Source organism: Sardina pilchardus, chromosome 12 (assembly GCF_963854185.1).
Source record: "Sardina pilchardus chromosome 12, fSarPil1.1, whole genome shotgun sequence".
Taxonomy (NCBI): Eukaryota; Metazoa; Chordata; class Actinopteri; order Clupeiformes; family Clupeidae; genus Sardina; species Sardina pilchardus.
This window is the reverse complement of record NC_085005.1, coordinates 3783596-3804354: the sequence shown is the minus strand read 5'-3', so window position 1 is coordinate 3804354 and position 20759 is coordinate 3783596. Positions and strand designations below refer to the sequence as shown.

At 42.3% G+C, this 20759-nt stretch overlaps 1 protein-coding gene across 3 annotated transcripts; it reads right to left on the bottom strand.

Moving 5' to 3' along the window:
* Nucleotides 1-2498: 2498 nt before the first annotated feature.
* Nucleotides 2499-7189, bottom strand: vgll2a (vestigial-like family member 2a). Of its 3 annotated transcripts, none has more exons than XM_062550844.1 (4): nt 6931-7189; nt 5436-5724; nt 4376-4861; nt 2499-3777 (listed from the first exon to the last, which is right to left on the bottom strand). In XM_062550844.1, the coding sequence occupies exons 1-4, from the start codon at nt 7036-7038 to the stop codon at nt 3734-3736; spliced, it is 927 nt and encodes a 308-aa protein (XP_062406828.1). In that variant the 5' UTR covers nt 7039-7189; the 3' UTR covers nt 2499-3733. The 3 variants fall into 3 exon arrangements, with proteins under 3 accessions (XP_062406828.1, XP_062406829.1, XP_062406830.1); XM_062550845.1 differs by having other exon boundaries at nt 2499-3632; XM_062550846.1 differs by having other exon boundaries at nt 5454-5724.
* Nucleotides 7190-20759: the final 13570 nt, after the last annotated feature.

Genomic DNA, 20759 nt, shown 5'->3' with positions numbered 1-20759 from the left:
CATGCGGCACATGTGGATGGTCTGAATGTCACACAGAGCTGCCGTACAGCTTCCGCATTAGCGAGGCTCGCATTCCTCTACCCGAGTGAAGTGTAGCAACCTAACTCACGTAAGGCTATTGATGCCTCCGCCAGAGACCACGGGCACGGGTGAGTAACTTCACAGGAGGCCAAAACTCTCCGGGGATGCATCAGCACCAACGCATTCGGCCTATATTCCTCACAACATTACAACATCTGTTGTTGACGACTGCGAGTGTGTGATGACACTGAATTGACTATTGACCTCACTCAACAGAGCTGCTGGAGGTTGCCAGTAGGCCCAGCTAGGCCGTAGGTCCAATGCATGTAGGCCTACAAACGTCGAAGGATAGGCCTATGATCTCAGGCCAATGAGGAATGATCTGTGGCACTGACACCGAGTGTTGCGTCTGGCAAGCAACCATGTAGTCACAGGCACTTTTTCACATCGATTGTAGGCTATGAAGCTGCGTTCTGGAGCATCTACTTTATTAATTGCAACAAAAATACGACCATATTGCTTGCTGTTTGCACTCACATATTCTGTAACAAAGCAATGAGATCAACGCTAAATGTACGACAAAATATCATTAATGTTTCTAGTGTAGGCTATGTCCTTGGCCTACAGTAGCAGGAAGGAACGTGTGTGTTCCTGGTGACATTTACAGTACGAGAGCAATTGTAGGATGTTGAGACTATGCTCGAAAAGCGCCCCCAATGGGCCGACGGTGGTCCACTACCCTATTCCTACCCTATCTGGACTTCTTGCTAAATGTATGATTCCGTAATGGTCCGTTCTTTCATCAATGAAAACTCAGTAGGCCTATTACAAAAACATGGTTATTAGACACGTGGCTTTCACCTTTTGCAATAACTGATTATAGGTTACAACCTGAAGCCTGGCGTCAGTCATATTTATCAAGTCAATTAATAAAGCAGATCAATTATCGCATATTGATTGCACCCAATTAGACCAGTGTGCTTGATATATAAGATACACGCTGATTAAAATACCTCTGACCAGTTTACCCATGTATTAAACTGCACTGGAGCTGACCTGCTGAACGCCTGGTTGTCCCGCTGGTGAAGGGCACGCATAGTGACAACTGGCCTGAGATCCCTCGCGCTCTCTCCAAATAAGGAGAGGGGTCTCTGTGTTTCGGTCTAATGTGATTGACAGCCCGGTTCTTGCTCCAATTAGCACCCAACAATTTATGAGCTCCCGGTTTAAGATTATGCGTTAACTTCACAAATATTCCAGCCACGAGAACTGCAGCTATCGGGTATCCTGTTTCATGTTTCTTCGAGCTGGCCGTTTAAGCAACACAGGACTGAGTGTGGTGATATGCGCCTCGCGCTCACCAGCCTCCAAATGACCCCTTCCAAAGCGCGCTGTTACAAATAGTGCCGTCATGCTAAAATTGGTACAGTAACTGGGAAGGGTATCTCAGAATTTACACCTTAATATGTCAGTAACAATCTGTAAATGTTGGCATCTTAATGTTTCGACACTTACAAGTAAATTTGCTCCTCTAAAAATACAAGCCAACTAAAATGACCAAAATGTACAATACATTGCTCCTGGCCAACAGCCTTAGTGGATTTGTTTAATCTGCATAATTATATTAAAAGGTAGGCCACATTAAAATATCAATCCTGTCAGTTGCCAGAAGCTGGGTAATGACCATGTTCCACAAGTTTTGTCCAGGAAAATTAGGTCTTTGTTTTACCCACAGTAGCATGACAAGAGAAGCACTCTTGCTTCCTTGTCCTTCGTCACTTTTGTCAGAAGTTGATATTAATCTACAGGCAGCTGTCCAGTATTAAATGATGGAACAAAACAAAAGACCATAGAGATATGACATATGGTGGTATACTAAAACGCCTTTTGTTTGACTTTTCCTTCCCCTCTTCAGCCAGGCAAACACATTTGTACCATGTTGTGTTTCTGGCTGTCTAATGGACATGTTATGGAGACTGCATTAGTTCTGGGATTTTTGCAGGACTTTCTTGATGAAAGAGGGGTCTTGTGAATACACTGACAGAAAGCTATTGAAACTCCATACAACGCTTGCTTGGTTCAAGCAATATGTCCCTTGAAGTACATCACTTAATGTCAAAGGCAATGGCAGAGTTTAGTGTCTGCTAAACCACTGAAGGCAACAATAACACAGAACATGTTGACCCTGAAGAGAAAATACATTGGTTGAAGCATAAAAGTAATTTGTTGAAACATTATGCCTGCATTTCTTTGAAGTATTTGAGAGGTTCCGTCTATTCAAATCTGCCGGTCATGAACTTGAGGTAACAACAAAGTATGTACAATACATTTAATGGACATGCGCTCTGGAAGGCTGATGGTTCTCATTAAAAAAATGGAAATTCTAACCTTTTTTCCAAACTGACCATACAGAAAACATTTAGTATGTCCACAAATGCTACTGAAACAGCACAATGTTTAGGGGTAATGCCAATATCTACAGTCTGTATTTTTTTTTATTACACAGGTCCATTTGCTATAATCAAAACAGACACAATGTGACTTTACTTTAGGACTGAAGGAAAACAAAACTTTACAAGGTAAATATATTAATGCATTTTACATATCAGGGCAAACCTGACTAGTTTTGCCAGTGTCTGGAAAAAAAAAACACTGAGGAGCTATCAACATTTTAAATGGGACAATTTTCAAAGCTACCTCAATCCACACTTGAGATCTGCCTTGAGGCAAGCTTTACGCACTCATGTACATACTTGTATATATACATACACACACTGCTTTTTGACCCAGTGTTGTGTGTGTGTGTGTGTGTGTGTGTGTGTGTGTGTGTGTGTGTGTGTGTGTGTGTGTGTGTGTGTCTATCCAGTGTTGGCTCCCCCATCCCCCTCTTGTCGATCCTGAATCCAAAGCCCGACCAGTTGTTCCCTGTGGGTGGAGGTCCAGATTTCACAAAATAGTCCTTTTATGAAATCCAGAGCCCATGCTTGGTCAAACGCTACTCAGCGACACTGCAATTGTGTGTGTCTGTCCAGTTCCAAAACAGTTGTCATTGACAGCTGCTGTGAGCAGTATAGATAGAGTCCAATGGCTTCAAATAGCCTGTGCTTTCTTCAGTCCAGTCAGGGAATGCTCTGCTCTCATCCTTGTCCTTTTTTTCCAGCATTGTGAAGATTGATTACAATATCTGTAATCTGTTTTCCTTTGTAAGGAAACAAAAAATGTAGGTGTTCAAAAACTCCTTTTTCCCCAAACTGTGTATTTCCTCCAAAAGAAAATGTCTTTGAGTTTTTGTGTGTTTCCCCCTCCCTCTCTTTTGTTCTGCCTTTGGACAAGTGTCCTCTTTGTATACGTTTAAAGCGTTCAGCTGTCAGTCATACCACTGTCCACTTCTGGCAGGCTGTTCCTCCAGGATCATAGAGCCCCCTTCCCTCCTCCCACAACTCCCCTCTCAAACTCTTGCTGTTAGGTCATTGAGGCTCAGTGGGGTTTTTTTTGTTGCTCTCGCTCGTCTGACCGAGGGTTCCTGGTTAGGGGTTTAGCTGAAGATTTGCCCTCCTCTGTGGTTTAAGATCAGCTCAGGATGGTCCCACCACAGAAGGTGTAGCGTCGAGCTGCAAGTGAGATCAAAATCGGTTACAGAAAAAGCCTGTCAAAGTCTACAAGGCAGAGAGAGACACTAAGGCCAGTTGAGACAGGAAGGGGCAGCAGGGCTCTAAAACCAGTATAAGTCCTTGCTCTTATCTTGTGTTGGAATACCTGTGAGGCGAAAGAAAGAAAAGAGAAAGAGGAGGAAGAGAGGGCAAGAAAAGGAAATTAGGAAGAAGAAGAAATACAGCCGGTATTTCATAGTAGAAATTAGAGGCCTGAAGCAGAGAGCATGAAAGTGTGAACTGTGCAGGTAAAAGCAGAAAAGTAACCTTAGTCCACCACCAAAACACCATTTGTTCCAGAGTGACCTTGACAACTTCAAAGTCGCTACTGGGTCTATTTTCCTCCACACAAAGGTTCAGCATCATGGTCATACTAAAGAAATCGCTCTAAGCCGAATAACTACTTTAGAGCATTTTGTGCAGACCTTTAAATATTTTACAACTGTCTCAGAGCTCAAAGATGATTATGTTTCAGAGCAAGATAGCTTTCAAGATCAATTCAAATATTTTCAAATGACAAACCGTCGCCTATATCTCTTCAGTCTTTTCTCGTCTTTTGAGCCTGACAGTTGGCCATTTAGATTGAGCTTTTTCATGCACCTCCATAAGGTTGAAGTGAATTGTTACTACCCAAAACTATTGTTCAATTTAAGTAGTCCAGTAGACTGTCAGCATGTCAGCCAGGTGGGGTGCCTCAGTCTTACCTGCGTCCACGTTGAGGCTGAGGCTCTGGCCCATCTCGGAGCCTGTGCCCGTGAAGGCCCCCGTCCAGGTGGAGCTGGCCGGCTCGCTCTTGCTGATGTCACATGGCGACGTGCCCGGCCCCGGGACAGAGGCCGGGGGCAGTCTGTGCGGTCGCACGGACGGCACCAGGAGCGAGCCGTAGCGCGGGTCGAAGTGCGTCCCGTAGACGTCGTGCATGCCGGGCCGCGGGTACGCCGAGCCCTGGGTGCTGATGGCGCCGCCGAGCGAGTAGGGGTGGTGGTGGTGGTGCGACGGGTGCCAGGGCTCCTGGGTGGCCTGGTGGAGGTGGCTGTGCAGAGAGGCGGGCGAGTAGGGGTCGGCGGGGAAGGGCAGCTCGGAGTGCGAGGCTCCCAGGGCGCTGCTGAGGGATGCGCTGACGGACGGCTGGTAGGCACTATTCCAGAACGAGGGAGGGAAGCTTCTCTGGTTCATAGGAAATGAGCCGTCTGTGGGAGAAAAAGAAAAGTCTCTTGAAATGAGGGCCACTGAAAAATGCTTATGGTACATAGTATCCCTTCATACTGCTGAGGTTCGGAAAGCAAGTATTCTTTCAACCCTTAGAATTAACTGCAGCTTTTTCCGACACAGGTATGCCATACATGAACACACTGAACATACTGTGATTTACTCAGACTTCAACTGAAACTGATTTCAATGACAATATTAAGATATAGATGTTTCTACTTTTGTCTTTCAATGCATAAAAGGGTTTGACTCTTTCTTCATTGCACCTTTGTGGTTCTTGGACAAACCACAGCTGGATACAGTATTGTGCATCATAATTACTGTATGCTCAGATATACATTTAGCTTAGTCCACACCAACCAGTATAGTGTTAAGGAATTGAGTTCAATTGGACTTGATCACCACTGAGCTTGCTGTAAATCTTACAGCGCCAGTGATGTACATTTCTCTCGCACCTGAAGTTCCTCGTCATAACAAGTGTGCGCTGAAAGATTATGCAGACATGACACAGTGCGTATACGGGCCAAGTATTTCGGGTGTTAGTGCGATTCCCACCTCTCCAAAAAGAAGTACCTCGAGCAGACTTGTTACTGGTAGAGCTGGGGACGTAACTGCTGGACTGACTGAGAGCGCGACTGAAGTGCTCGTCCACCACCGAACTGATGTCCCCCTGGAAGTAGGTGAAGAGCACACATCGCGAGTTGATGTATTCTGCTTCGGGAGGATGATCCTTCTCTCTCGCGCAATCCTCCTCCTTTATCGATGCCCCGGGCAGGTTGGAGAAAGAACTGCCACTGCTGACGCCTTCCTGCGCTTCTTGCATTTTGGAATAAAACGCCAACTTCTGAAATATTGCACACAGACGAAGATTAAAATTCAGACGGAAACATAGGCCTATTTGGTGCTGGACACTGATGACACTTCTAAAGACGAGGCTGTTTTAAAAACGGACGGGAGTTTTAGGGTCTGACGTTTATGAAGACATTTATGTTGAGTCAGCGCCTGTCCTGTTTTATCGGTGTTATGCATTCTCGTTGGCAATTAAAGAATAACCACATGAAAGATGAGAGGAGCGCGTCACGCAGATAGCAATCTAGAGAGGGGTTTAACACGTCAGGGTAGAAAAAACAATGATAACAACTCATATGATTTACTGTGTGTGAACTAGAATTTACATGTCCGAATCCCTTAGATTGCAGTTCACCTCATTTTTAGAGGACATTTGCAGTATTTGAAATATATACGACTGACGGTCTTAGTCTCAACCAGGGATTTGTATATTGACTGTGAGAGGTTTAAGGGAAGTGGCAAAACCTTAAGAGGACTTTAACGCGGCACGTCTTTCATGGAACAAGACGTCTTCTCCCTTCTCACTGTTTAAACAAACTCTCTCAATAATCTTTCCCATTCAAGTGGCTTGTTGTTGTGAAAGTGGTTCAAAAAAGTTTACATTTAAAATTATGGCAAAACACCCATGAAAAGCGTATTTCCATAAGTAGGCTAATAAAACAACGCGAACTAGTGACTATATTTTGGTTGGCCAAAAATACGCAGACCTGACTTTTAAAAAGTTTGGGTTATTTTGAATTATTCAAAATACAATCCTACTCCGTAGGCCTAGTTACAGTTGCGCTACCAATTAGGCATTTGTACGATAATATAACAAACATGATGGAAATTGAAAATAACTCATGAAGTAAAATAATAATGACAAATCTTTTTCACCATGTAGAGTATCCAAACAACTTTAGTGCAGCCGCTCTCATACTGCAAAATTACTCTCCCTCACACACACGCGCACTCACACACACACACACTCTCTCTCTCTCTCTCTCTCTCTCTCACACACATAGATAATATTTCCTTTTGGGTTGCAGAAGCGCTCATTAGTTAATGATGATGATTATTAATTATGATAAACTTATTTAAACACACACACCATATTCGCACAATTTAGTGTATCAACAGGCAGTTAACACTTTTCATGTTTTCCCTAAAAGCCGAATAGGCTATATCTATTCCAATGATCTAGTCCAATAATTTACCATACCTGGTGATGGTAAGGGCTGTAAGCTGCTGCAAAGTAGGGCTGGGGTGGACCATACACTTGATACATAACATCCAAGCAGCTCATGGCGAAAAGACAGCGAAATCTCATGTGTAATAACCAATCGAAAGGAGATTAATATTCATTTAGAGAATAAAACGTATAGCGTCCTGCTAATTCAAAGAAAAAACGGAAAAGTTGCAAATGCCGCAAAGGCGCGTTAACGTCCGGAACCACTGCTACCGTTACTCACGACCAGTGTCAACGCGGGACCGAACTGAAGTGAGGAGGTAAAGCAACCAGTGTCTTGACGTCTCTGCATGAGTGTTCAGTCCACCAGTAGTCCCCCCTCCCTCCCTTCCCCTGCCCACCCCAACAGCATGGCTCATACAGTTTAATTACCAGTAGGCTATCTTTTTATTTTTTGGAACTTTTTGACTTTTCACAAATTCATCCAGCAAATCATGAGTTGAAAATAGAAGTAGGTTATATAGTTAGTGTATACTGCACATTATGCTTCTTGATGGAGATAAGATTATTTTTCTGTTTTATTCAAAATGTCAGTATACTGCAGTGCAGAAAAAATAATATGTTACTGTTCCTCTGAACTTAGAAAAAGGAGAAAACACATCAGGACATTATGCCAATTCCTGTCTCACATGCATTAGCACACATCTTAATGTACAAACACAATAAATCACATAACCACACTAATAATTCCCTTGCCTCTTTTAACTGTAGTTGATAGGAATTGTAAGATTAACAAAGTAATTTACAGTAGGAAGCCACTTAACAAATAAAAAATGAGGCCGAGTGAACGGAAACACACAATGGCTTTTTTTGACCTTGAATTGACCTAATACAATTGTGAATCTATCCATAGGTATCCAGACATAGGCCTATATCATTGAGCAGGATATTGTGAAGGTTAATTAACTCATTCAGAAGCAAATAATATGATAAGAAAACATGGTTGTGCGACTGCTCTGTGATTGCTCTGTTTAAAATGCCATAGTACTTTGGTACCCTGTCACCCAGAGTTCCTTAGATTCCAAGGTCAAAGGTCAGATAGTTTCTTCACAGTTGGTGCCAGGGTCAAAGTACAATATATCAGTCATCATAGTTTTTAATTGTCAGGAGAGAACAGTGACTTATCTTATACATTCTGAGTACATTCAAACTAAATAAAAAAAAACACCACAAAAAATACCCATATCGCTGGGCTTGGGAAGAGCATTTTATTATTTTTTTGGGGAATTTCACAGGAATGCTTGGCATTCTTCCACTCAATAAACACTCCATGGATTCAGTCACCCATTTTATCAGAGCACTGTCCTGAGAGCTGCAGTTTAAACCTTTAGGCAACTGTACAAGAAATGTTGACAATGATGTTATGACTATAACAGAAGGCAGATATTTCATATCTGGGAAGTACTCTCATAGCAAGCAGCAATCATCATGATGGATGTATACATTCCAAATGACTGTCTATATGTGATTTATTAAACATAATTGCAGAGTGAAGACAATCAGATGATGATTTTGAAAAGACTGCATCACATCTAGTGATCCAATCATTCTTAAAGAGTGAGCACAAAGTCTGCACTGCACTGCAAAATGTCAAACAGTTAGTTCAACATAAACTACAAGCTCTTCCCTATAGCAGCATTCAATGTAAAATATAATGTGACTGATACCACAAGGGACTTATGTCATTTGATTTGGATTTCTGGAGTCTCCTGTGGTTCAATTTGTGTTTTTCTCACATTCGGTGTTTCTTTTCACTATAAACCAAAGTGGTGGGATTGGCTGAAACATAACAATAGTGGAAATCAACCGACCATTAAGACAATTCAGTTGACCTGAGAGGTCCACACCCCCTTCTCTCTTTAACACACAATTAACATCTCTGAATTTTCACTTGGAAACGGACTGCCCCTGAGTTGGAAGTAACACAAAGGTTCGAGTCCTGGAATGCAGGCGATACGCTGTTCCCCTGTCTTCTCTACATACTGATGACATTGTCACAGGCCTTCAACATACCTCCTTGAGCCGTTTACACTCATGCTCTAGAAGCTTAACACCCAAATGAACCACAATGGCATCTTATATCATAACTATTCATTTAAAAGACAAGCCAGTCAGTATTGCTGATTGATTACAACATAAGGACATTCTACCAGCCATTTGTTTCAACAACACAATAGGCCAAGCCAAGAGTAATGATTCAAGTTGCGCAAGTTTGAGGTTGGCCTGTTTTTGAACATTGACATATGTGTGAAAAACATAAAGACATAATGACATTCCACCACCACCATCATCTGCTTATACATTTGTTGTGTGTAAGTGTATTGCAAAAACTAATACTAAAAATATTGCACTCGGAGTCTCTGGGAGATAGTTAAAATGATGCTAGTCCAAGGTAAACACAACTGCTTGACTATAATAGGTCCTCTCACACGTTGTCCTGAGTCCTGTCACACCTGTTGGTAGGATTGTATTACCACTCACCATAACTCTCCATTTCTGATGTGACAGCTCTGAAACAATAGGAGCTTCTTTGGCCTGTGTAACCTGACAAGGTTTCTATTTCTACCCAAACAGTTTTAAGACAAGAAGTCTCTAAGTGTTAACACCCAGTTAATAGGACCTAACTCTCTGAGACAACATGGCATTCAACACATTTAATGGAAGGCAGGGCAAGATGTGCGAGGCATACGTGTGTGTGGAGAGAGAGAGTGTGTGTGTGTGAGAGAGAGATAGAATGAGAAATGTGTTTTTCTCCAGAACCATCGTCTGTAAGACTAAACTGTCTAAGAGGAGGGGTCCCCTGGCTTTCTGCTGTCCGTCGTCTGAGGGGGCCTTTGGCCCGGCCACCCATTTACAGGTAATCTCTCTGGGTGCATCCACGGAAGAGGAGTGGAGGGGGTGGGGGTCAGATGAAAGGGATAATAGACAGAAGCTTTGCTGGAGCAAGTCTGCCATGAGGAAAGAATGTAAACATGTACTTCAGAGAGGGGTATGAGATACTTCAGAGAGAGAGAGAGAAAAAACAGACAATCAGACACCTGCATTTTGTTGTATCTACCAAATCCATTTCCCTATGCCAAAGTGTTTATGAAGATGCTTTTACCTACTTTTCTTTGTTAATTCTTATTACTTGTGTGTATATATATATATATATATATTGCAGTGTGCAGTCCACAGCAGTGCAAGAACTCACATACTAGTGTGACACAAGGCTGAACCCTGCCTTACTCACTGTGACCACAACAACTGTTGGGGAATGAGGGGGTTCCAGTTTGAAACACGAAACAGAGAGGGTTCTGTTTCAGATGGGATATTGTGACACCTGTCTCTGGCCAACAGGCCTTGGCATATGCAGAAGACATTATTGCACACAAGACTGTGGTGCTGACTTCTCCGGGCAAGCACACAAATCAGGGGTGGCACGGAATGAAGGGTCATCACACTGCTTTGTAAGTGACCTAAGGTCAGAGTTAACCGTTTTGTCCGAGGTGGTATATGGCTCCACAACCACCTGCAGTTTTTACCACTTATCCTGCGCTGGAACCTATTTTGCTTTAGCCCAGGCCCCTGCAAATGTGAGTAGACATGTCTTTTAACTCACAGTCCATCACAGCCTATGAAAGCCTATAGCTGAACTGAGGATAGTCTTAGGCTAGACCACCAAACAAGGTTAAGCAATAAGCCCTTATGAGGCCTTAGGTTTCAGTGATTTTAGAACAGCAAAAAAGTAAAAAAAAAAAAAAAAAAAAGAACGTTTGAACAGTTTTAAAATCACTGGAATCTACGGAGTGGCTTACGTCGATTCAGCCAATCATAATTCAGGATCGGAACGGTCTGTTTTAAAATACTCAATAATCAAGCCAGTTCAATCCTCTGTTCTTGTTAGTTAGACAATAGCTTGCATGTGAGGGAGAGCACCATCACAGAATGAACATCAGATTTGGCTCTTTTTTGCAGGAATAAACACAGTAGTCTATCTGTTACAACACGGGGTATGGGTATTGGTGTAAGGTGGAATTGAAAAGGAGAACCTTTTCGCAGTGTTCCATCCATTAGCTATGTCCCTGGATGATATGAAGTTCTCAGCCAATACTGAAGGATTTAAATAAAATCAGAACTCTAGGACCAATTATGTTAAAGCAAAGAGCTACAGGAAAGTACTGTATGATCTTGCAACAAGACAGTGGCCATTTCATTTATTTCCATAAGGGTGTGTTGAGCCTGATGCTCATCACCGTAGGAGGTATTTTTGACTCCTCAAATTTGTGGTAGACACACACCTGTTGCTGGCACTGTGGCATGATGTCATCACTGACAGCATGGCGGAAATCAGGAAATCCAAACACAGGGCCGGCTCACAGGACTTCAGCTGTGTGACTCTGCAGCCTCAACACACACGCGACAGGCAGGCTCTCTCTCTCTCACACACACACACACACACACACACACACACACACATGCGCTCTCTCTCTCTCTCTCTCTCTCTCTCTCCTCCTCCTCTGGATACTTTGGATATGCTCAACAGACATATTAGAGAATGTGCTGCTAGGAGACAGGAGGCCAATAAATCACACAGAAAGTACAGTCAACTACTGTGCTAAAGGATGGCTTGAACAGTTTTGTGTTTCTGGAATTTATCCGTACTGGGTTCATGTGAAATATTGATTTTATTTTATTATATCATTTGATGATAATAATTCAGCCACAATTTAATGGAGAAAATTGTTGAGGAATGGCATCTTTTTGTTGTCCAATGATTTAGGCAACATTTTTGTAAATGTTTTTTTCCAGCTCAATCCCTCTCAGTGGATTGTTTGGTTATTTTGATCAAGTCAAAGAGACTGGCATGAAACATCGGCCCTGCCCATTTATTTACAACTACTCCCATATACATGTGCACTATGTGTACCTGCATTCTTTAAACACAAAGGGAAGTTTCTTTTACTCTTACTACTTTTAAAATAGAGAATGGCAAGGTTAACATTTCCAACACACAGTAAGGCTGTTCTCTTTAGAAACTCATTCAGCATTTCCCTCTAGAAACCTTGAAAGTTCAGGGACTGGTGTGCTATTGGGTGAGTCTACATACTTACTGAGACACATTTTAAAAGGGACAATACATGTTCATTGTGGAGTAATATCTATGACTATTGTCATGATCGAAGTAGAAATCCTCTACAATGTTTTCAGGATTAATCTGTTATATCAACTTTCTAAAGCTCTTGCTCAATGGCTTAAAAATGTAGCTTGAATTTGTGTTTGTATATAGTTAAATTGAAGTAAGAACTTTCTGGAAAAGTAGCTGCAAGCAGCAATGATGGGGCCAGGCAGTGTAAATCCTAGGAAAATTGATGTCATTATGCCAAGGGCATGGCTGCAAGCACTTTCAACAATTCAAAGATTGGCTGAGATATGAGGTCCCTATACCTGATTGGTGGCTTCGCCAACAGATAGATTGTAATGCATAAATTGAAATTGAAGTTTGAAAATAAAAATCCATTTAATGAGGTTTTATTAACCCTATAAGGAATAGTGTGTCCAAATTCACATCTGTTCTTCTCTGTTGAATTGACATATGGGCTACATATCACATGAAACCATGCCACCCAGCTTTCAAACAGTATTAGTCGCTAGTGACTGTGAAACAATTAAGAGTTCAAATTAACTTTGAATTTTCATGGAATTTAATCAGATGTATTACACAGCTCTTCATAATACTGTAGAATGCTCCATTCACTTGAATGGGTCTTCCCAACGTTCAGAGGTCTGATCATTTTGTTTAACAGACTGCTGTCAAGGAAATGGGTTTTGTGCTTTCATATCATTCCATGAGCAGGCTAGTTGGGTCAGATGGTATTTGCAGATAAATGCCATTGTGCTTGGATTTTGTGTTAGTGAGAAATACTGTAAATACTAAAAATGATTATTTGAATCCCAAAAAATGATTATTTGAATCCCAAAACATGTCTCAAATGATGGGTGACCTAACCTTAGCAAGTTAGCAAGCTAACTTACAGTAGCTCACTGTCAGTTAACAGTGATGTCAGTTACTTTTTTTTTTTTTTTTTTTGGCAAACCATTGTTTTCTCAGCAGAAATTGAGACACTGATGATGGGCTAGGCCCGAAACGTTTGGGCTTTTTTTAAAATACAGTTTTTGTATATCTCAGTCCCTGAGTGCGTTCTCTACTTTTTACCTTTTCTCAGCAGAAGCCACGAAACATAAAAAAGAAATTTAAAAGAGCCATTGTGTGAAGTTTCTTGACTCATTTGCAAGTGACTCTGTAATAAGCAGGATAATAGTCCACCGGTGGATCCCCTCCCTTAAATAATTGTTGGACTTATAAAGTGCCCACTATTTAAGCCTTTGGGACCTATGCTACTTTCATTGAAAATGTACTACCTTTACTTTTAAGTTCTTGGTCATTATACTGTAGGGGCCAGGCTACCCACCTATCTGTTTATGTGTTTTAGTCTACAGGCTACCCATAGTTTTTCATGTTTTTGCATACATGTCACCAGGAAGCCGGCCAGTAGAAGTGTCTATTCATATTTGTGTATGTGGACAATACCCTGACCCTACAAGCACAATAGCACCTACACAACATATGAATAGAGATTTCTACTGGCCTGCCTCTTGGTGACATATGCAAAAACATGAAAAACTTTGTGAGACACAAATTGTTTTTTGGCTGATATAAGAAATATGCAAACACCATCACATCATACAAACCAAGATATCAGTAGCCTAGACTAGAAAAAAAAACAGCCTATATAGATTGCCCTCTAAATGACCAAGAACTTTGACCAAGAAAAGTAAAGGTAGTAAAATTTCACTGAAAATAGCCTAGGTCCCAAAGGGCTAAATAATGGGCAGAAGACCAACATAAGGCATCGGATTAGGTTGATATCAATGCACTAACTGACAAAACTGACAGTAAGTGGAGGGGGTTAGGTATGCGTAGGCTACTGTAAAATGTATTCCCTCAGACACCCCTGCAATGCAGTATAACACGTTATTAACACTCTTGCTTTTACACTAGATAGATAGATAATAGATAGACACTCACTCTATTGATCCCCAAGGGAAAATTCAACTGAAATTCACTGCCCCACAGTTGTGAAATGCACCACCCGAGGGATCCTGAGTCCATAACCAGCTTTGGTCAATACATCAAATAGTTGCTGAGATATGACCACAGTTTAACGCCAGTTTCATATTTTGTATTATTGTATTATTTCCTGATCACAATAATGTGCAGGTGAAATTCCAAAAAATAGAATATCGTGCAAAAGTTACAACGTGAGATATTTCAAACCTTTATGTGTTATAATTTTGATGATTATGGCTAACAGCTTATGAAAACCCCAAATTCAAAATCTCAGAAAAATAGAATATTGTGAAAAGGTTCAATATAGTAGGCTCGAAGTGTCACACTCTAATCAGCTAATTAATCCAAACCGACTGCAAAGGATTCCTGAGCCTTTAGATGATCTCTCAGTCTGGTTCAGTTTAGTTCAGATGAATGATTTTTTTTACAATATTAAAATTGTTCAAGTTTCACCAGTATATTCCTTTTACACTATGCAAGATTTAAATGAACTTGTAAAAGCAAATCATTCACCTTGCATAGCTATACAGTATAGACGTAGCGAGTCTCTACTAGCAGCCGGACAAATCTCACGAGAATTGTGAAACATTACCTTGTCAGTAGATATAGCTGTTTGGATACCTTTTGCCTGTTGTTAATCCTTCACCTCCACAACAAAAAAAAATTATAAGTAATTTATATTTATAAGTTTATATAATAAGGATAAGTCACAAGAAGTTTGCTATTTACAACAGCAGAGTAAAATATAAATATTATATATCATGACTCTAGAGGGAGCAAAATTGCCTAGCTGCATGGTGTACCTTTAATGTTCCCTGGGGTTGATTCCTTTCAACGCAAAAAGGTGTCCTCTACAAGATGAGTTTCAGATTTGGTAGAATCTAAAAAGATAAGGTAAAGCGTCATGACGGGTGTAGACTTTGCCTTAACTTTGAAATCATTGGTCCAGCCTAATCAACATTGATCAGGGATTCCATAATGTTATTTCCTACTTTGTCTGACCTTTACAAACTGATAAACCACATCAGCAGTCACAAAACAATGTACTTTGGCCTACCTTTGCTGTACAGAAATGTACACGTTCTTTTGACTTTGTAAAGTTTTCAGGTGTTGCTACTACCTTTCGTCGCTGATTGGTCAGGCATCCTGGTGGCTGAGGGAAATGTTAGTGCACTGTCAGGTGGCACACTAATATCTCAATGAAATGAAAATAAATGGCGATAGGCTACTAGACAGGTGGGGCCAGACTACTCCATCCATTCAACTCTTTCCCTTTGATGTCACCTTAAAGAGCCATTAGACAAAAGGCCATTAGAATAGAAGAATATTTACTAACTATTGAAATATTCATGCTATAATATTTCATATCAAAGAGTCCATTTGTTTATTTCGGATGGATATTGGATATTAGACCTCACTATAAAGAACTATCAAATTAAACAAGTAATTATGATTGTCATTTATTTACTCAAAGTAACAATACATTTTTAGTTTGAATTTATTTATTTATTTGTTCATTTATTTATTTGTTTCTGTCTTTCTTTCTTCATTCCTTCATTCAGTCATTCATTTGCTAATGAATTCCCATCTGTCCGCCTGTTGAAGATTCTCTCTAGGAACTTATGTACCAGTTTAGCAACTTCTGCAGCTCTGCGAGCAAGGTAATGTTTCCCTGTGATGATTTGGGACACTTATGTTATTCACAGACAGAAGTGACAGGCCGGCATGCTGCTTGGCTGCCCCCTGCATTCCTCAGATGTACTAGCTCTGTGCAGAGGCAGACTACAGCCCTCCTGGGCAGCCCTCAGCGCTCGCTTGGCACCTGCTAATGAAATAGCATTGTAAGGTAAAGTGCATCAAAATGTCTCCTTGCCATCCAGATGGTTGTGTGCCAAGTTGGCCCTGACACCGGTGACTGGCCCCGCCGTGGATTCCCCTGGTAGCACCAATCACACATCGCTCATCTCCTGTTGCTTCCTGAGGTCATATTTTCCTCCTGCCAAGTTTATTGAGGTGAAAGGGGCGTTTATAACAGGGGTGAGGGTGAGGTGAAAGGCTGGGAGGGTACTGTCGAACACGGGCATGCGTGGCACCACGCGATGAATATCGAAAGGGAAGATATTAGTGCCGCATTTTCACAGGGGCAAGAAATTCCATCCAGCTCAAATGTGTTTTGACTGGCGGCCTGGCTCCTCGTCAAACCCATGACTGTCACCCCCGGGCTCCTATTTCTGGCCACAGACCTGGCCACGGAGAGCAGCGAGCCCATTAGCAGTTAAAATTAGGGCGGCCCTGCCTGTAACAACACACGCTCACTTCCAACAAAGGAGAGACGTGTGGACGACGGAGGAGCTGGGGGACTCAGTGTCATGGTAATGCACCATCCATCACCAGGGGGTCCTGTGGAGTGGGAGACAGCTGGGTGGGTGCATGTGGGACTGGGTGGGGGGTGGGTGGGGGTTGTAGGGTTCTGATGGGAGAGAACTCAGGGCTCATACCAGTGTTTGTTAGGTGTATCACATTAAGAAGAAGCTGGGTATTTGTTAACTGACATGCGGAGGCAGACAATAGAAGGGATATGGACTAGCTTTAAGATCAGTGTCTTATTGCACCCATGCAAGCCAGTCAGTTGACAACAGACCCAGGTCTAATCCTAATTTAGGAACTTGATTGTTGATCTAAGGATCGCCATGGGGCATAACAGCATCAACTCATTCCGAAATATGATCAGATATGGTTTAAAATACTGAAAGCAAATTCGGTGCCATGGTGATGTCAGTCCATGTAGGCATACTTTTTTTTTTGCTCTCCGAATGTTTGAGTTTATTCATCTCTACATCCACTAAATCCATCCCACTAGATGAAAAAAAATTCACTATGCAAGAAACCTTAAGGGGTTCGACAGCCACACAATCCTGCGCGATATAAAGTGATTTGCTTGAGTATATGAAAGCCTGAGCAGACCAAATGGCCCTGCATGTCCTTGCACTCTAAACCCTCCATTGTGGACTTCATTTCAACACCTCTTTTATCTGCCACTATTAGACCCAACAAAAAGCATAGCCCACAGAAAATGAACACAATCTGTTATTGTACAAGTCAGAGCCACCTATGCTCCCTATGCTGCTGGGATGGGGGCGGGGGATACAGAGAAAGAGGAGCAATAAATAATACTTTTCCCACTGCATTGTACAGTGTAAAAACATCATGCTGCCGGTAAACTGGGCACTATATATATATATATATATATATATACATATATATATATATTTATTTATTTGTTTATTTTTTTATTTTTTTATTTGTTTATTTATTTTCAAAAAAGCTCTGCATTGTTGTGTTAAAGCACAAATGAGGAGAAAAATCTATTTACCCTAAAGCAACGATAAGGGTATTGGCAGAATGTGGACTCCAAGTGTATTCTGCTGATGTGTCGTGGTTGGAATTTGGGCCTGATGTGATGAGACCAGTTTCAGTTGCCCCTTACTCATAGGGGCCTTCATAGACAGATGTGCTAAATCAGTTGGGGCTGTCTACTCACCATGTTCTCGCATGACTTAGCTGCCGACATGGGTAACTGAATGTGAATGCGTTTGGCTGAGGCCAACCCTTCTCCCACACCGTCGCTGCAGCCCTGGCCCCAACAACCTCCTGGACAAACAGCTCACCTTACACACATGTGACCTCCCCCCATCACAAAGGTAAAGGTGGCCCTGAGAATACCTCTTCACACCACTGGTGTGGAGGGTGCACACCAGCTGCCCTCTCGCTGTGAGTGCCTGAGTGAGAGAGTGATATGGGTGGGGTGAGGGGGTGAGGGGGTGGGGGGGTGGGGGTGGGGGTCGGTCCCTCTGGCCAGTCCTCTCTCTCTTGGCTCTGGACGTTACTCCCAAGGGTCCCGTGCCCAGACAGCTAGTGGGCGATAATGAGAGCGGCGAGGGAAAATGTGAAAATATGACAGCCATCCTGCGGCAGAGAAACGAGCTTAACAGAAAAGCAAGTGTGAGTGGATGGCACACGCACACACACACACACACACACACACACACACACACACACACACACACACACACACACACACATATTACAGACAGAGAGAGAGAGAGAGAGAGACATGGACACACACACACACACACACACACACAGAATGTGTGCGAGCTCCTGGCCGCGTGCGCCACTCTGCGACCTGGTGCTGTCTGAGGCAGCTGTCCTGTCGCTTTTGCCCTTCTCTGTCACTCATTAATTTCCCACAGAGATTCCCAGTGACAGTGCCCTCATAGTCGCCATACTTGGACACAAGGTGCACGGCATATGCCGCAAGAATGAAATACAGAAGTTGGGCACACAAGAATGTGTCTCTGACAAGTCGCCACAACAAGTTAGTGTGACAACCAAATGTTCATGGATTGCTTACATAGAGGCCAAATAAAAAAAAATCATCTATCGTTTATTTATCAAATGTTCTGCTTTTTAATGTACACTAAGTTGATCAACTCATGAATTCCAAATCAATAAGATGTTATTGTTAAAACACATGCAGCGATCCTTTATTCAGATGTGATCAATCAAAGATTTCCAATTAGCACCTCTCAGCTTTCAGGAAGCCTTACCATCTCGCGATGGTAAAATTATATGCACATAACATACAGTATATCAATTAAGAAAATAATAGTCAAAATGATACCATATCACAGAGCCAGACAGTTTTAGTGTTTACATTAAATAATTGAAACAAAATAAAACAAGATCAGGCCACAAGACCACAAAAAACAGTCCATGATAATTAATGCAGAGGCTCACTGAACTCTGGCTTCTGCTACAATTCCCAAAACATTCTCTGAATATAAGCAGGGAGGCTTTGTTAGTGTCCCTGTTTGATTCATCACAGCCTACTCTTTGGGATTCTGAAACTGTCTCTGAGCTATGTAAATGAGATATGTTAATGAATAGTGTCTTTCATTACATGTAGTGTGAAGCAACTATTCCATGAATGTCTACCTAGGCTTCTGTTTATGATCAGAGTGTGCCAAGCATTCAGACTAAATGAAAATATACACTAGAGAAACTATCCCAGGCATCTCCCATAACAAGCTGCAGAAACTCTCTAAAGCATTGCTGCTATGTTGCAGGGGAATCTTGAGAATCTTAAGCTTAAACCACCATGCCTTCCAGCCTTCAACAGGACCTGGGACGAGAAGGAGGGTGTGCAAGGGGGTTTGTGGGGGGAGTTGGGTGGCAGAGCTGTGTGAGTGTGTGAGGGGGGCTGGGGGCTGAGTGAGCGATGCGATGGTCATGGGGATTCGAATAGTCCGCTCTCACGATTATAACTTTTCCAGCGTCGTGTCTGCTGGCACTTTCCACTTGACAAGTTGAGAAGTGATTTGCTGGTACTCTGCTGGTGTGCAATACTAGGCATTTCCTCCATTAATGCCCACTTTGTCTACTGGTGTGGTCCTCCTGCCCTGGTGTCTGCCTGCCTCCACTGCTTTGTTTAAGGTGGCCCATATACAGTAGGTGATGGCCACAGATCACCAATGACAGAAAGCATGTAAGGCTGTACATAGGCTGCCTCCACAGATCTGTTGATGAGCAGCTTGTCCAATGTGTCTGTTCTCTGTCAGAAATGGCTTGGGGGCAGTTGCCTTGAGGGTTAGATAGTGTTGCATGTGCATTCACAGGATCATATTCTGCATGACCAGGATTCTTGATTCCTTTGGAGTCTCAATAAAAGCAGACACAACTTGTAAACGAGGAAATGCATACCGCGTGTATCCTCTCTGCCGTTGATGATGACCATGTTAATGACATTGCTGTAGCACCTGGGCGACACATAAACACATTTCGGCGATATTCGGGCCATTTGTGTCGCACTGAGTGATTTATCAATCAAAACAAAATCACAAGTCAGTCCGTTGTTTTGAAGCCAGAATCTGTTGATGTTTCCTGGAACTTCCCAATGTGAAAAATGTTGGAATGGAACTGAAAACACATTAGTTTCCTTTGACAGCACCCTGTCCCTCCTTACCGTCAGTTACTCACTGATGATGACACGTCATAACTCTTGATATGAACTCTGCGGTGACTCGATCAGGTTTCATTTCAGTACTTGGAAAAGACCTTTTATGTCAGTTGCAGAGGTCCTGTGACTGGCGTGGCCATCATCTTGCAGTATTTCAGGATGAGGTCAGAATCTTTTTCTTTGCTCAGGCGGTCTGCCAATTTCTCGACACCTGCCTTGAAAGTGACAGCTCTATGGGCACCCCCATGAATCACCAGTCATGTGGTCAGTCCTCAATGGTCCTGGACAGGCCCCAAGTTAGAAACAGCCCTGAAACCCTAGTAGGACAGCTGAAAAAGAAAACGAAGAAACACGAAGGTCCAAGCGCACGGACCGCGGGGGCATGTGCTCATGCAGGCGTTTGTGTGTTTGTGAGGCGTGTACATGTGAGGCGGCTGTTATTACTTTAGATCAAAGGTCAGCAAGGGGTCTTTAGGTGGGTTAAGAGATTGGGAGCATTTCATTAATGTTCCCAAACTTGGACAGTTCTAGGGAAACGCTGTAGGTGCATTACAGGTTCTCAAACACTGCTCACTAATTGTTTTGTAATGCGCAAAAAGTTGTTTTAAAAGTAAATGAAAACAGAATTTTCAGAATGACATTTCCTTTATATATATATATATATATATATAT

Excerpts from the sequence above, each read along its gene's own strand:
- vgll2a (XM_062550844.1), bottom strand. The coding sequence starts at position 7,038 with ATGAGATTTCGCTGTCTTTTCGCCATGAGCTGCTTGGATGTTATGTAT. Across the intron at positions 4,862-5,435 it reads AGGTACTTCTTTTTGGAGAG|ACGGCTCATTTCCTATGAAC; the intron begins GTGGGAATCGCA and ends TTTCTCCCACAG. Across the intron at positions 3,778-4,375 it reads CAGCCTCAACGTGGACGCAG|GTATTCCAACACAAGATAAG; the intron begins GTAAGACTGAGG and ends TTCGCCTCACAG.